Raw genomic sequence first — 16,810 nt, 5'->3', positions numbered from 1 at the left:
AAATATAAAATGTATGGAGGCAGAGCAGGAAAATTGTATTGGGAGTATATAGCTCCAGTGGGAGCTAGCATAGCGAGGCATGACTGGTTAAAGAATTTCTGCGCTGAAATTTCTATGATCTTTTCAAACACATTAGTTTTTGAGCCACATAATTAGGTGCAACATAAAGTATGTATTAGTGTGTCTCTTAGCTAGTGATTCAACTGGCATTTTCTCGTCAGACTGCAATGTTTAGCTATAGATAAACAGAAAAGTTTGGTCCAATAATTGCTGTTGATCCAATTATAACTGAAAAGATAGTGGTAGCAGAATTAGCACCATTGCAATTTATGGTTTGCGATTTATGCCATCCTGATCAAAACAGAAAGATTTATTAATCTCTATTGTTTACAGCAGTAAGGAATCAGACACGCACAATCAATTCATCACATCCCATTGACAGAACTGTAATGAGGCATAATCCTGTTTTATTGTTTTAAACAAATCCATCTTCAATAATGTCTGAGTTTCTAGCAATTTTTACTGGAGCTCGTTACTTTTATGAATATGAACGAGAGGGTGCAGCCCTGACAATTTACTTAGTAAGTAAAATGGGAATGATTTTCAATCATTTTGCAGAAAATAACATGATAATTGTAACTTGAATATGCCGTAACAATAAAACTATGGTCTTTCTGAAATCTCACGAACGACAGCATCATTTGTACAAATTATAGGTTTATTGGTTTTCATTTCTCGGTATTGTGCATTTTCTGAATAGTTCCATCAGTTGAAATCGTTACCAATTATAGCAAAAACAATTATAACAAACCAGGGAGATAGAAAGTTGCCTTGTGTGTTAATGGCACAATTGCAGAGGTGCACAAGATTCAGTATGAGAGAGTTTGTAAGCTACGACAATACTTTGGTATTCAAAGTACAAGATAAGAAGGCACAGATTCTAGCAACCTTTAGGTCAGACATCAGGAAATAATTATTTACAGAGGAACCAATATCTAGAACATGCTGAGAGGAAAGGATGTTTGTGGCTTGGACATTGAATTAGTTTAAGAAACACATCAGTACTGTAATGAGAACACAGTAGGATTGGTGTTCTAAAAGGATGAGATCAAATTAACTCAAGAGTCTTCTTCATATAAACCTCTGATATATTCACTCACAAGGGTTCAAGTAATGCAATAGTATTATTAACCGTGTTACAACAGTGCCACCTAATGGCTAAACACTTATCCTGACAGTCAGAACGGTGCCTTTTTGCGTCATAATCAAATTGTGATCAAGGTAAGAGCGGTGACAGCAAAACTCCTACACAGGTAACCAGACTTTCTCGCAAGCACCTCGGTTCTATAGATGTTCAGCATCTGCAGCCTGAAGTCTTGAGACTATTGTCTTAAAATTAAATGTAAGATTTTTGTAATCATTTTAAAGTCTGTCTTTAATTTTCTTATGGGCTGGGGATGAATAGAAGAGAAGAGTCATGTTATGATGTTACACCTAAAGTCTAGACAGCTTGCCGTGTTTTTCAAATTGTAGATATAAATTCTAGGATTAATCCCACAACATTGCGCTGAGCTGTTTTTTCTTTTTAATGACCAAAATTTAAGATCGTGCAGAATTTTGAAAACATTCAGTCTTACTTTGAATCTGGTCATTTCAAGAACGGTGGAAAAAGCAGCTTCAAAATTAAGGCTGAATTTGAGGATATTGCAAAATTCTGCATGATTTTAAAACTTAAATGGCCTCAATGCTAAGATAATGAGAAATTTTAGGTATCTGGTAACAAACGTGGATCTAAGCATACTGCCAACCAGAGATGTCAAAGAAGCCAAATGCTTAATTGCAAAATTATAAGCAAGAACTTTATGCTGGAAATAACAAGCAGCCAAAGCTTATACTAACGTGTTGGAGGCCCAAACAGCACAGCATCCAATGCCTTCAGTTGAAGCTTCTGTCTGTGACTCCGATCGGTGATTTTCAGATTTGAAATCATTAAAGAAATCTCATTCACAGCTATCCTATAAGACAGATACAAATAGCTCAGGAATGTAGCAGTTTTAACAGCAAAAAGAGGACAACAAGAATTTTCACGTGGGGCAGCATCTCAGAACGCTTAACAATGGCGGAGCCTGACAACAAGCCGGGAGGAGGTGACCATAAGCACGGTCAAGAGGAAGGTCTTCAGGCATAATCTGAAAATGGGAGGGAGGGGGCAAGATGGAGGAAGTGAGGGAGAGTTCCAGAGTTTTGGCACGTAGTGGCTGAAAGCAAGAAGCCGATGGTGGAGCGGAGGGAATGACGGATAAGCAGGAGGCCGGAGCCAGCCAAGCGGAGACGATGGGTGGTGGAGTAGGGAGTAAGCAGGTCGGATAGGTAGGGAGGTGCCAAGGAATGAAGGGAATAAGCACAGCAATGAGATCATTGATCAGTTCAATTAAATTGCCTGGCTGTAAACATCAAGAATGGCAAGGTTTTCTGTCTGCACTTGTAATCTAAGCCCCCGACATCAAAAACTGCCTTTAAAAAATAATAGAATTCCTAGAAAACGTCAGCTGATTCACGTCAGACCAGACTGCAGTACAGCAGGTTCCTATATCTACATATTCAGTTATTGTTACGGATCATTACGTATTGTGTTTACGACATCTTCTATCAGACCCCATTAAAAGCTCAAATCGCCAAGATTGGCAAATTTCGTAGCGAGTGATACTTAATTAGGAGATGTTGTTAACAATAACAAAGAGCTTAGGAAGCTATGGGGAGATACTGAGAGGTTTGCACATTTCTGAAGAATGTGAAGTGCTCCATTTTGAGATNAAAAAACAGGAAGTGGAATTATAGTATCCCGTGGGTGGTAGGATTCTTAATGATGTGGAGGAACAGAGGGATTTGGGATACAAATGCATAGATTGTTAAAGTGGGATTGCAGGTAGAGAAGTCATTAAAAGGCAAACAAGATTCTGGGTTTTATGCAAGGGCCATTGAGTACAAAGTAATATAATATATAATAACCCTTGCCTTATCACGTCATTAATAATATATTATTATTAAAACATCTCAAAGCGCTTCACAGAATATATTGTAAAGTGGATTTTGTCGGCGAAACGCAGCAGATAATTGCATACAGTAGTGTCCCACAAACAGACGTGAAGTGAGTCCATTTTTTTTGCTTTTTGGGGCGGAAGGGATTATTACCCCTGTTGAGCGATCCAACAATCGACCAACAACCGGGTTCTTACTTGCTCGATAAACAGGTGTGTGGAGTAAGGAAACTTGCTTAAGGTTTCGTCCCACCTGGAAATTGAACCTGGGTCCTCTCACTTGCGAGGCGAGTGCTCTAACCAATACTCTACAGGACTCTAAAAATGTTGAATCTGTAAATGTGGCTTCAACCTACAGTCTTCTAACTCAGAGGTGAGAGTTCTATCAACTGATCCAGGCTGACACAATGAAAAAGACATCAGGTGCTAAAGAAAATACCGGTCATATATTGATTTTCTTCATATAAACATTGGCATAATCTTGTGGAATTAACTGGTTGCTGCAAATGACTCCATGTTATTTTTTTCAGCTTCAAGAACATTGCCATTTAGAGTATTAATTTGCAGGAAATGGCAACAAGTGACCCATTTGTTATCACTAACCTGGGCAAGCCAACTCCTCGGATATTGCTTTCCTGGAAATTCTTGGCATACTGTGGCAGCTCTACGAAGTAGATTAACCAGTTCACCGTTTCGTCTACTGTCCAGTTGTGTACTGCAGGCAAGAGGAGAAAACCTTCATGAAAAAATGTACCATAGCAACAAAACAACTAGAGGCTATTCAGCCATTCACATCAGTTAGCTCTATATTCTGGACCCAATCGCATCTTACTTTAATCAATGTCAAACTCGTATTTCTCCGTTTCCTGGCCAACTGGGAATCTATCCAGTTTCTTTATGAAAGTCTCAAATTAATAAGAATTCCCTGTACTTGGATAAGTTTTTATTCGATAAATCCATTGTTAAATTGTTCTCAGTTATAAATTATGACTCTCTACAGTTACTCGAATGGCTCAAGGAGTATATTGTCCGTCCTCCGCTATAATAATAATTTTGCATAGGATTTTTGAGCTCATCTTTGATATTATAGAGAGAGTATAGGCTCTGGCATGAGTTTGGACATTCTCATCTCCATCACCAAACCTAGTAGTTTTAGCCTGCACCAAATACAGGAGCAAGAGATTAATTTTCTCTAGCAATTTGTAAGCAATATTTGAATAATATTCCATCACTGCATGTGCATAGACTTGTAGAACACAGACAAGAAGGGCTGAATTCCCTTGAGCATTCCCACTCTTCCATGTTTTCCAGCCATCATTCCCATTTATTTCTACCAGCACAGATCAGATGCATTTACCCAGGCGAAGGTACTAGAATGTAGATGTCAATCAACAGTTGTAAAGTAAAAGTGGATGGGCAACATTTTAGTCTAAATTTCTAAATGGATTACAGTAGAGTGGATTTCTCAGGTCCGAAAACAGTCTGCTTCTGTCCACTTTCATCTACATCTCGATGCAGTGATTGAGTTCTGCATAACCTGCCAAAAATTATGCTCTTGTCTCTCTCACAATATTTTTTTCTGAGGGTAATGAGGATATGTTTCTTCCTCTTGTCTCCATTCGGTTTCATATTCACAATCTTCACCAAGACAGCCACCCTGCTTTTTTGCCATACTACAATATTTAGCATTTTTGCCAAATATTTAAGAATTTTGCCATTTTTTATTATTAAACATGGAGTCCTGTAGCTCAGTGGTTAGAGCACTCGCCTCGCAAACGAGAGACCTGGGTTCGATTCCTGGCAGGGCGAAATGTTGGGCAAGTTTCCTTACTCCACACGCCTCAGTTTACCTAGCAATAAGTAGGTTGTTAGTAGATTAGCGGATCGCTTTTCCAGGGGTAATAATTCCTTCCAAAAAAATAATAATAAATTGGTCTCTGTTTGTGTGACACTGCTGTGCGCAATTGGCTGCCACATTTCACCCATAAAAAATATACAGTCAATTCACTTTACAGTATATTCTGTGAAGTACCTCGAAGACACGATGAGGCACTATATCAAATGCAAGGATTATTATTATTAAATATCTGATCAAAACAATTCACTCTATAAAATGCATAAAATTCAAACAATTTTCAGATGCTAGCAAACATTGACCTTTTATGTAAATTTAAAAACAAGTTTTGATAAAGGTTTATAAACTGTTGACAATAGTACAAATGTGATAATGATGCAGGTCCGGACTTCAAACTACCAACAAGCATAATTGACATAGACAGAAGCAAGCTATCTGACTGACTGCAAGTGTAGAATTAAAAGTAATAGGCTGAAAATTAACAATGGCCAAACATGCCAAAAGATTTTTTTTAATATAAAATTCCCATGATGGAGTGGATTCCCACAAAAGATTATTGAAGCTGCCAACTATCCTTATTATTCAATAAGGAATTGAGTAAATAAATATCTATTTTGGAATGAGATTGGAGATGGGGTCAACAAAAATAAACAATAGGGCCTAATAGTTCCTGGGCTGTATGAGTGGTGTGTGGCATGTGTGTTTAGGGGGAGATAAGAGAAGTGTTTGGAGGTCAGCTGCCCAGAATTGAATAGGGGAGGTGTGGGGATGAATGAATATTCTCTACTTTAGCTTGATGAAAGAAATGTTAGAATCAGACAATGCAGAACTTTTTCTCAGGAGGTTAAACGCACACTGACCACTGATGTTATAAGGTTTCATAACCAACTAAGTACCTTATTATTGTGCTCAATGGAAATAGTGGGACAGATGGGCCTATAGCATTTTAAACATAGGTGTTCTTACGTTCCTAGGTTGCAGTGTAAAGACTGACCAGCAGATGGAGCCTAATTCCTGTAGAAGCATGTCCGCCAGTCGCTGAATATGTACCCATTACACTTACAAGATAGACATAGAGGCAAGAAATCACTTGTTTTGGTTTTAAAGCACATTGGCAAAAGCTGATGACACGAAGAGACCGCGTACCTTTTCCCATTGCTAATGAAGCTATCATTCACAATTTCAAACGATAAAATTCAATATCTCAGCAGATCTAGCTTTGAGAAAAATGTCATCACACTTTATAACTGCGAATCTTTTGCAGTATTTTATCGGAATTTATAAATAAAATAACAAGAGCACTACAGAATTTGTTTTATTATTGTTTTAGCCTTACTCTTTTTATTAGCTCTCAACTAATGAAGTAGATTTCAGTTATGTGCAACTCCATCTTTAAGATTACATTAGAGATGATGTTCAAGCCCGTCAGAACTCACAGTCTAGGCTGACATGCCAGTTCAGTGCTATAAGAAACGCTGCATTGTTGGAAGTGCCTTGCGTTTGATGAGGTGTTAAATGAAGGTCATTTCTGCCTGTTCAGTTGAATGTAAATGAACCTGTGGCTTCCTTGGAAATGATAAGGGAGTTTCTCCCAGCAATCTCACAGGCAAAATATTGCTAATTCATTTCATGACCGTTTGTGAAAAATTGCTAAGTGCCATGCGGTTGCCTATTTGCTCACAAAATAGAGCAAATCCTGTTATTTTACACAAATCTCGTGAAGCACTTTAAGATAATTTCCCGACCTGAAAGATGCTATAACAAATGCAAGAATTACTATAAGTATTATTAATGATGCAGATCTGTGTTGCTAAACTCAGCAACAATTTACATTTGTAGATTTACCTAGTACTTTTCTTGTTAAACTAGTTTACAAAATATAATGAAGTGAATGTTGTTACATGGGTGAAGTCAGCAGTTGTTGTTGGCAGCAATGATGAGACAAGATCCAGTGATGAAATTCAGAGATTAGGTTGGCCTAATCTAATGCCACGTCAGGGAAGAATTAGGCTCCATCACAATTAACTCAACGACAACAACGCGTATTTAAATATTTCCCTTCCACAGGGTAGTGTCTCAGAGCTCTTAACCGTGGCAGAGCTTGACACAAAATCGGTTAGAGGTGACCGTAGGCGTGGTTGAAGAGGACGTTCTTCAGGTGTGATCTGAAGACAGGGAAGGAGGATGGATTGAGGGAGAGTTCCACAGGTTTAGGGCACAGTGGCTGAAAGCATAGCCGCTGATGGTAGAGTACATACAAGAGGTCAGAGCCAGCCGAGCGAGGTGGGTAGTGGAGTGGGGAGGAAGCAGGTCGGAAGGTTGTATTCAAATAAAGTACCTTTTCACGTCAAAATGCTTCACGGTACTATGCTGTTTTAAAGTGCAATGACAGTTGTTTTGCTAGCAAGTGCAGGAGCGAAGCTATTCTAAAATCTCACAAACAGTTATAAGATGGTGTGGGGGCTCAAACTCACAATCTTTAGACACAGAAATGAGTGCTACCAACCAAATCATGTATAGTCCAACCTCTGTTTCATGATCGTTCTACTACACTTGGACAGCAATAGGAACATAAGAAATTCTAATATTGGATTGATACTCTGCCAAATCAATGCAAAATGTACAGTTGAATACTGTCTGATGTTGTTAATCAACTTAATCGGTCTTCGCTAAAGTCTGGATCCACCCAAAAAGTTTAAGAGACCACTTTGTTAGCAACACAAATCCTAGCATTTTTGAGGCTGTTAAGAAACTGGGAATGTAATTAGTTTTTCAGTAACATTTACATAGATTGTACAGCACGGAAACAGACCATGTGGCCCAATTAGTCCGTGCAAGTGTTTATACTCCACCCGAGTTTCCTCCCACCCTCCCAAGACTATCATGTTTAAATGGAAGCATAGCAATAAAGGCCTCACCTTTAGCATTTTTCTTATTTAAATTTTAAAAATTGCTTTATCCATCAGAGCCTCCATCTGTCTCTGTCAGGGAGTGACAAGGGCAGTCAGAGGCCCTAATGGATACAGAGAGGCACAGAGGGATTTTTTAGTTTAATTTTTAAATATTCTCACTGACTAATAGTGCCAGCATGAGGATACCAGCATCATAACAGATCGATATCTGGATAAGAAATTCAAATATATGGGAAATATTATTTGAATATAGATATTGATCAAGTTGTAGATACATTGATTAGAAAACACCCAGGTAGGTTATTTTTCTTCTCACTGTCAATCTGCTGTGAACACGTTCAGTAAATACTTTGTGTATATGTATCTATACCTTACATTTTTAAGACTTGAAATAGATATTATTTTAACATTTCACTCTCTTTTTTGACAATTTTAAAATGTTTTAACTTTTTATTAATAATTTAACATTTTGCTGCAGTAGTAAATGGTGCCGATCAGATCACCTCTCAGTGAAATGCTGGATCCACCCATGAGAGTGGTATTCTTATCATTACTTCCTCCTTTGAAGTATATGATAAATGGAACCCAATGTTTTATATTGCACAACCATCAGGGGATGAGAGAAAAAGGCTGCAACGTCAATTCAGAAACAAGGTTCCTGAAGCCAATGTCTAGTACCTCATGATACACAACAACTATTTTTTTAAACAATATTATCCAAGAGTTTACTTAAAATTAGGGAAAATTGAATGCATTTTTCTTTAAATCTGCAAAGAATTTTTAATACTTTTTAAAACCTTAAACTTGATTTTTAATCAATCCTAATCCTCTGATGGCAGTTCAGCATTTAGACCCATTTGAATTAGTGGCATTATAATTAAACCAGATTGAGCGTTAGATCCAGCAAGCAATCCCAAGGCAGCTGCATTAGGAATCCCCAATCATACTGTTGAGATGCAAATCTGCTCTGGACCCTGCTCAGCACATGATAACTGAGTCGGGAGTCCTGGCATCTGGCCAGTTTAAACTGAACTGGTCCAGACTTCATTCCCTGACCTACTCTATAAATTACCAGTAAATTCAGTGCATTGAGAAATGAATGTGCGTGCGTATAGGGTGGGGAGAAGATATCCAATAATGAGACTGAGGGACAAGACATTAGAGTAGACGAGGGAATCAGATATGGGAATCTCCCTGGACGTTTCTGTGGAGGTGTACCAAGAGCATTTCCTTTAATGTTTACTGCCGTCAGAGGAATAATTTGTTTTGTAGGTCCCACCTCTGACAAAATCAGTATAAGAGGCTGTTTCATCAGCCAGTTTATCACATCTAAACAAGTTCGGAGAACTTAAAAAGTTATTATATTTGCTTTTTTGGCATGCATTTGCAATGAACCATGTTTAGCCTTGGGACGTCCTCCTGATGTGAAAGGCGCTATACAAATGTAATTTGTATTGTAATTTAATGTGTTTTAAATAATGATAATAACCTTTGCATTTGATATAGCGCCTCATCACGTCGTCGAGACGTCTCAAAGCATTTCACAGAATATACTGTAAAGTGAATTGACTGTATATTTTGTGGGTGAAACATGGCAACCAATTGCATACAGCAGTGTCCCACAAACAGTCCTGTATTGAGTGACCAAATTATTATTTTTATTGATTCATTTTTTGACAGGAGTATTACCTCCAGAAAAGCAATCCACCAATTGACTAATCAACCTGTTTCCTACTTACAGAGGCATATGGAGTAAGGAAACTTGCCTAACGTTTCGCCCTGCCTAGGAATCCAACCCAGGTACTCTCGTTTCAGAGGCAAATGCTCTAACCACAAAGTTACAAGACCACACACATCAGTTTACACATTTTAAACATACAGATTAATGACAACTTACTACACTTTTAAAAAGATCTATTTAAATGCTCAGTCAAAGAGCATCACAATTACTGTATTCATAATAATCCTTGCATTTTGATATTTTTTTTTGATAATCATTGCATTTTGATATAGCGCTTTTCACGTCGGGAGGACGTCCCAAAGCGCTTCACAGAACATACTGTAAAGTGAATTGACTGTATATTTGTGGGCGAACGCGGCAGCCAATTGCGCACAGCAATGTCCCACAAACAGTCGTAGATTGAAAATGACCAATTTATTATTGTTTTTTTGGTTTTGGAGGGATTATTATTAGGCGTGTAGAGTAAGGAAACTTGCCCAAGGTTTCGCCCTGCCTGGACATTTAATTTAAACATAAATTGTTTAGCTGCATTTAGCTTGGCAATACACTGAGGAGAAACAGCAAAAAATGGTAAAATAAAAGACTAAGCAGGTGTTTATACTCCATTCCTTTCTCCTTCATGTGTATATCTTGCTTCCTCTTAAATGCATATATACTATCTGCTTCAACCACCATTTGGGCAAAGAGTTCCAATTTCTCACTTTGTGCAAAGCAGTTTTTCCTAAATTCTCTTTCAGATCCCTCTAGTCACGATGTTATAGCTTTCAAGAGGGAATTATACAGAATAATTTCTAGAGGTATGTGATAAACACAGGTAAATAGGACTTTTATGGATTGGTCTTTCTAAAGGTCAGCACATACACAATGGGACGAATAGCCTTCCTCTATGTTGTAAAACTGTATGATCCTACTTGATAATCTTTGTTAACCCTCAGCCATAGAGAGTAGTCATTTGGGTGAAATACCAGAGGGCAACTGGCCACCTAGGGAATCACACTCCAGTACAAGTGAAAAAGGAATAAAAAGCTTTTCAAAAGAGGATGTGAGAGGGGAGAAAGTTGTTTTGTGGGAAAAGTCCATATGCTATGACCAGTCAGGAATTACTCCATTTAGGTTAATGCCCCACGGTGGGCCTTTAAAATGGGTTTGGTGCTAATTTGGAGCATAACGTCAAGCAACCTGAATGGTCAAGAGGCTATCAGACTGATCTCCAAATTGGGTAAAAGTATCTGCCCGAGTTAAACCAGGTGGAGTGGCTCTAGACTGCACCCAGCCATTCCCTGAAAAATTCCTCAAAGGGGAGGCCTAATAGTTGAGAAAGTGGAACAATGGAAAGCAAAGATTCAAACAATAGATAGCTGGAAACCACACAACACACATAAAATCACAGGAGTAAACTGCGTCACCTCTTTGAGAAGTGCCTTGAAATAAAGGACAAGCGTAAACCATTTAAGTTTCACTCATTCACTTTTTGGGCTTCACTCTGAATCACCCTGAAGCAAAAGGAGTAGGAACAAGTATCAAACTGCAGTGCAATAGACCCGGGGTTTGATTTGCTTGGATCAGTATGAATTTTAAATAGGAATCATTTGAACAAGCAATTGCTCCTAATAACTGTTCATTTCCATGAGTACATTCAATCATTGGTTTATCATTGTGATATTCTGACCAACTCGTGCCTATCCTCCTTGGGACAAGCTAACTGATTGCCTGTCAGACATCAAGTCCTGGATGAGTTCTAAGCTCAATGCCGTCAAGTCTGAGGTTCTCCTGCTTGGCTTCTGTCAGTTGTTCTCACTTCAGACACTGTTCCATCGCAGTCAGTCTGCCGGCATGGATGCTTACTCCACCTCATGGAGCCGGTGCAGAACCTCAGTGTCTTGTTCAGCCCCCAACTTTTCTTCAATTTCTACATCCAGACTCTGGCTCAGCTCTTTTCCTTACCTCTGCAATAGCCCGCCAACAGCATTATCTTTTCCTCCAGACAGCTGAGAACAACCCTCATCCTGCCTTCAATACTTCCAGACTGATTATTCCAATTATTCCTCTTCAACCTCCTGTGACCCCTCCACGCAGCAAACATTGTCCAGTTTCATGTTCCCCATCCAATCTGTCTTTCTGTTTGTGGGTGAGCTTTCAGCCATTCTGACCCCGCTCTTTGGAACACCACACAGAAGTTCCTCTAACCTGCCCCTCTCTTCCCATTTTCAACACCTACCTTATGACTGTCTTTTATTATATTTTCAGCTACCTTCCCCCACCACCCCCATCCCTCAACACCTACCCTCCCCCATCCGCCACAAGCTCGGCTGTGCGAAGCACTTTGAGATGACCTCCTGATGCGAAAGACACTACATAAATATAGATTGTAATTATAAGATAGAGAATGTCATCAAGAGACAAATAAATGTTATGGTTACTCAGAGAGAGAGAATGAAAATATGTGTTTTTGTGTGCAAGAGAAACACTGACAAAGAGAAATAAAAACTAAAAGAAAGAAAGGTGTCAGTCTGGCTCAGTTATTCTCCTCTCTGGGTCAGAAGGTTCTGAATTCAAACCCCATGTCGGGACATTGAGCTCATAATCTTGGCTGACATTCAAATGTAGGACTGGCAGAGTGTGCTACATTGTCAGGTCATACACACTGTGTTATTATTTAACAGTTAGAGAGAAGAGAGAGTCAGGAGAGAGTGGCAGAGAGAGAAAAGGGTTCGCAAAGTGTAGTACTACAGTAACTAGTAAATCTTGATGGCAAAATGTTTTGGTTGAACCATAGCCAATATTTTGCAAGCTGCCCAATTATCCTCACTGTTTGCTTTTCCACACTGGGACCAGCCCAAATTAGTGCGGATAATAGGCTTTCTACTGTAGTGTAATACACTCCTAAATCTAACATTTCAGAACAACCTAGAGATTATGGATTCACATAGTGCATGGGTTAATGATCAAACAAATTGAATTATGCACTTGTTTTCCTTGGCCAACACCTAATCCTGCATTTAATCAGAGCCACGGGTTATTTTCAAACTAATTAACCAGATGACGAATTTGCCAAGTAACATTACACTTGGATCAGCAGTTCTGTGTGCCAAGCGTCAATAGAAGTGGTACATCAGGTTCTGCGTGTGGAGCTGGTATGGCTTTATCCAGACAACTATATTACCAAGTTATGTGACTGAAGATTAATACCAACCTCACTTCATCTATAGGGTCATGCACTAGATATAACTCCTCAGTAATGTAATCAGGAATATCAGAGACAGAGTGAATAAGGCACACAAGTGCTTATTGCACTCTGAGGAGTTTGGAAGGTTTTTGTCAATTCAGCTGACCGTAATCATGGTACCCCATTAGGTCCAATTATTTTACAAATTTCTTTTAGGGATATTGGCAAAATACCTTCTGCCAAGCAGGAAGGCTCAACTCTGTTACAAAGAACTGCAGCAAAATAATTAAATAATCTTGCTCTGAATAATTTGCAGCTTCAGATAAAAACTAAGCAATGCGGAAGTAATGTATAAAGTTACACACACATACACCACCCCCCCCACCCCACCCCCAAACACACACATACATATCTACATGTAAGCAAAGTTACACCAAATACATTCGATGCTGCAAATGTCTTTAGAGAGAAACCAAAACACTTTAGAGCTAAGCGTTTTGCTCTATTGCGTTATTTCATCCTCTTCACCTGCCTCTTGCAATTTACCACCAGTCACAGGATCTCTTTCCTGCGTAGGGGATAAAGAAACAAGTCGAATCCACAACTATGCAAACTTGATACCAGCAAACTCTCACTGCAAGCACATTTTATACTCGTGCTAGTTCGTTCCTGAATTAGCCAGTACCAGTTCCTAGATGCAAATTCTCTATGGGAAGCTCTATTATAAGAATTGCAAAGAACAATATTTAGCTATGAGCCTGGTTCAGTTGAAAGCACACTCACCTCAGAGTCTGACCAGAACCTTGATGTCCTATTCAATCATTAACTGTCCTTTATGCCCTACACTGGGGCTCTCATTTGGTTTTCCCTCACTTCAGGAATATCACCCACTTCTGACACTATGTCTCGCACCAGTGTTACCAGTTCCTCATTCATGCCTTCATTACAAATAACTATTGCATAATCTTTCTTGCTGGACTCTCCAGTTCCTCCGTACTCAAGCTGCATAGGATCCAGAACTCTGCAGCCCTTGTCCTCTTCCACACCAGGCTCCATAAGCCTACCACCCCCATCCTCACTGGGGTTCACTGGTGCCCCATCACCCCAGTGGATCAAATTCGAGAGCCCCGTACTCACATTCAAATTTCTCCACACCCTTGCCTTATTCTCTGAGACCGCCTCAACTCTACCATCCCGGCCACTGACTCTGCTCAACAAACACTGTCCCGCATATCACGAGGTAAGACATCCTTACTGATATGAACTGTACGAAATGTAAATTGTTATTGGGAGTTGTTGAGTCAGAAAGTTGTGGGTTACAAGCTCATTTATCTAGGCTAACACTGCAGTGCAGGGGGCACACTGCATTCACAGAAGTGCCGTCCTACAGATCAGATGTTAATCTGTTTCAATGGGCATTAAAGATCTAATGGCATTGTTCGAAAACAGAAGGAAGTTTCTCCCGGTGTCCTGGCCAGATTTTAAAAAATGGACACGGCTATTTATGGAACATTCCTGTGTACAGATTGGTTTCTGTGTTCAAGTATAAATGCATAGTCAATACACTTTACAGAAAGACTCTGTGAAAACACTTTGAGGGATTTCAATGATATAGGGTGCTATACCAAATGCAAGCATTATTATAAGTAAAAAATGGTATTGTTTCACTGTCATGTCTTTTACTTTATTTATTTCTTTAAAATAAACAGAGAAAGGGGCATAAAGGACAAAGGCACAGAAAAAGGGCAACTTGAACTTCTGCTACCCTCTGCAATTTCAATATTTTGAATGTTATCACATCGTATTGTCAAAATGTTCTTTCCCTTCATTTCTAATGCAGTTAATACTCAGCATCACTGAATTGTACAAAATTACATTTTGTGTTTCATTGTGCACACTCTAGAATGAAGATTTTGGCAAGTCCCCAGTGTTAGAGGGTTGCTCTATTTTGTCACAGGACTGTTTTTGTTTGTGACTATCAACTTTACAGAATAAATGAAAATCATTGAATCATCAAAAATACTGCAGGCTGTTTTGGCACAGAATATAATTCATATTGTTTTCTAAAAATGATGGAAAACACTGTCTAACAAGGGCACGTGTACTACACCGAAGGGGATTGGGACAAAGCAGAGAAATGATATATGATAAGCGGGCTGGAAAATGGGGGCAAATTTAAAACCAAACTTCAATTTTTATTGCAACATTTTTTCTGAGATTAGCACATTCCTCCTGCAGTGCTTTAAAACAAACTGAAATATGCGTCTCCAAAGATGTGTCCATTTAAAAAAAAACTCTCTGGTCTATCTTTGTTCTGCTTGCCCACAAATACACAGTCTCTCCACTTCACATAAATCCTGTGAAGCGCTTTGGATATCTGCCTGATGTGAAAAGCACTTTGCAAGGATTAGTATTATTATTATTATTAATAATCTACAATTAAGAAGGGTACAGATAGCTGTTTAAGACTAGGAAATGGTTCTTATAATTTTATATCAAATGCAAGGATTACTATTATTTATTCTTATAATGCGGAAGCTGACAGCCTACTTCAACTTGGTGAGTCCAAACCTAGAGGGTGTAACTACGCGATAGCAAGTAATAGATCTAACAGGAAATTTAGGATGGATTTCTTCATGCAAGAGGAGGGTGAGAATGTGGAACTGACTGCCGGAAGCTGTGGTTGAAGCAAATAGTATTAAGGCATTTAAGAGAAAATTTAATGCATATGTGAGGAAGATGGGAATAGAGGGGTACAGGCGAAGGGAATAGAAGGTGGGAGCTCATGTAGAGTAAACACAGCCATGAGCCAGTTGGGAAATGGCCTGTTTCCATGCCGTATCACTATTTAATTCTATGTAACTGTGAACAGAGTAAGATACCAACCTCTCTGAAAGAGGTAATTCTGTCCAGCGCCACTCAAGAGACATGGAAACTAAAGTGTATCACCATATTGAATAACGGCCATTAATAGGTTGAAAAGTCAGAAATTATGCAGGATTATTTCATAACCTATAGTTACTTTTTACAGGCATTTTCTTCCACCTATCCTTGTGAACATTGACAATTTTTTTTAAACAAAAGTGAAATCTGTGGCCAACTAAAAATTTAGAGTTTTTTTAATCCCATTGTGATTCATAATTGATTCATGACGCTGATCAAAAAAATATTCTATTGTTATTTACTGTGCTGAACCTGAGGATTTCCAGTTTATTCAGCAGGGATAATGGTTGTGACACACAAATGTAGAGCCCGAGAATAGACCATTAAGATCCATCTGGGCAGTTCCTAAGTAAATTGCTTATGTGCCAAAAATAAGTGTCAATCACTAAATAACTCTCCAATTTCCTCTGGAAAGTGGCAGTAAAATCTGGCATTCTCAGAGTCATTAGAGAATAGTCTTCCCCTGACTCTTAGCAGGACCAGGAGCTCTTTTACAGGATGAATAAAATCATACTCACCCAAGAACTATGCTTCCAGTCACTGCAACTGTGTAATAGTGATGAGAACCGTACGAGAATTGTAACACTGTACCAAGCAGTAAATGTTTCAGATCTCAAACTGATCCAAGGAAACATCAGGCATGAGATCCAGTTAACAACACACAATAACATACCACTTAAATCCACTCTTGCTGCCTCTGTTAACACCATAATCCTGTAAATGTCTATAAATCAATTAACACAGGTGCTCGATATAAGCCAAACCCAGTAATCAGAGCTCTTTGTGCTTATCATACCCACTTTGTGTTGACGTGACACACTGTATCTTTGAAGATTGTTCCCGTTTACTTTGCCAAGTCCCTACCTTCCGAGCTTTTCCAGAGGATCCACAGATCTTTTACTGTAATGTGCTTGTCTTCTTTATGGAAAGTGTTGCCTTTGCTGGTGGGATCTTTGTATTTCATATCTTCTTTAATAAACTGCAAAAATAAACAATCACACAGGGTAGGTTTAAGATCAGACACTATAAAGCCAAACAGTCTACATAATGCAGCATAACTGGTAACAAACTAACCCATTTACATACTGCAAACCAAAATAGTGCAATAGGTATTTTTTGTTTTATGTCATCATACTGTTAAATAAATAAAGCAGA

At 38.8% G+C, this 16,810-nt stretch overlaps 1 protein-coding gene across 2 annotated transcripts in view; it reads right to left on the bottom strand.

Annotated features, from left to right (window-relative positions):
- stim2b (stromal interaction molecule 2b) overlaps positions 1 to 16,810 on the bottom strand; it is a 108,919-nt gene that overhangs the window by 20,589 nt on the left and 71,520 nt on the right. For both annotated transcript variants that reach the window (XM_042341171.1, XM_042341175.1), the window contains exons 4-6: positions 16,520 to 16,634; positions 3,642 to 3,753; positions 1,900 to 2,015 (exon numbers count right to left, since the gene is read on the bottom strand). In XM_042341171.1, coding sequence (XP_042197105.1) covers positions 1,900 to 2,015; positions 3,642 to 3,753; positions 16,520 to 16,634 — 343 coding nt within the window. The remainder of the gene's footprint in view (positions 1 to 1,899; positions 2,016 to 3,641; positions 3,754 to 16,519; positions 16,635 to 16,810) is intronic.

This window comes from Callorhinchus milii, unplaced genomic scaffold (assembly GCF_018977255.1).
Source record: "Callorhinchus milii isolate IMCB2004 unplaced genomic scaffold, IMCB_Cmil_1.0 Scaffold1, whole genome shotgun sequence".
NCBI classification, from domain to species: domain Eukaryota; kingdom Metazoa; phylum Chordata; class Chondrichthyes; order Chimaeriformes; family Callorhinchidae; genus Callorhinchus; species Callorhinchus milii.
This window is presented reverse-complemented; position numbering and strand designations above follow the sequence as displayed.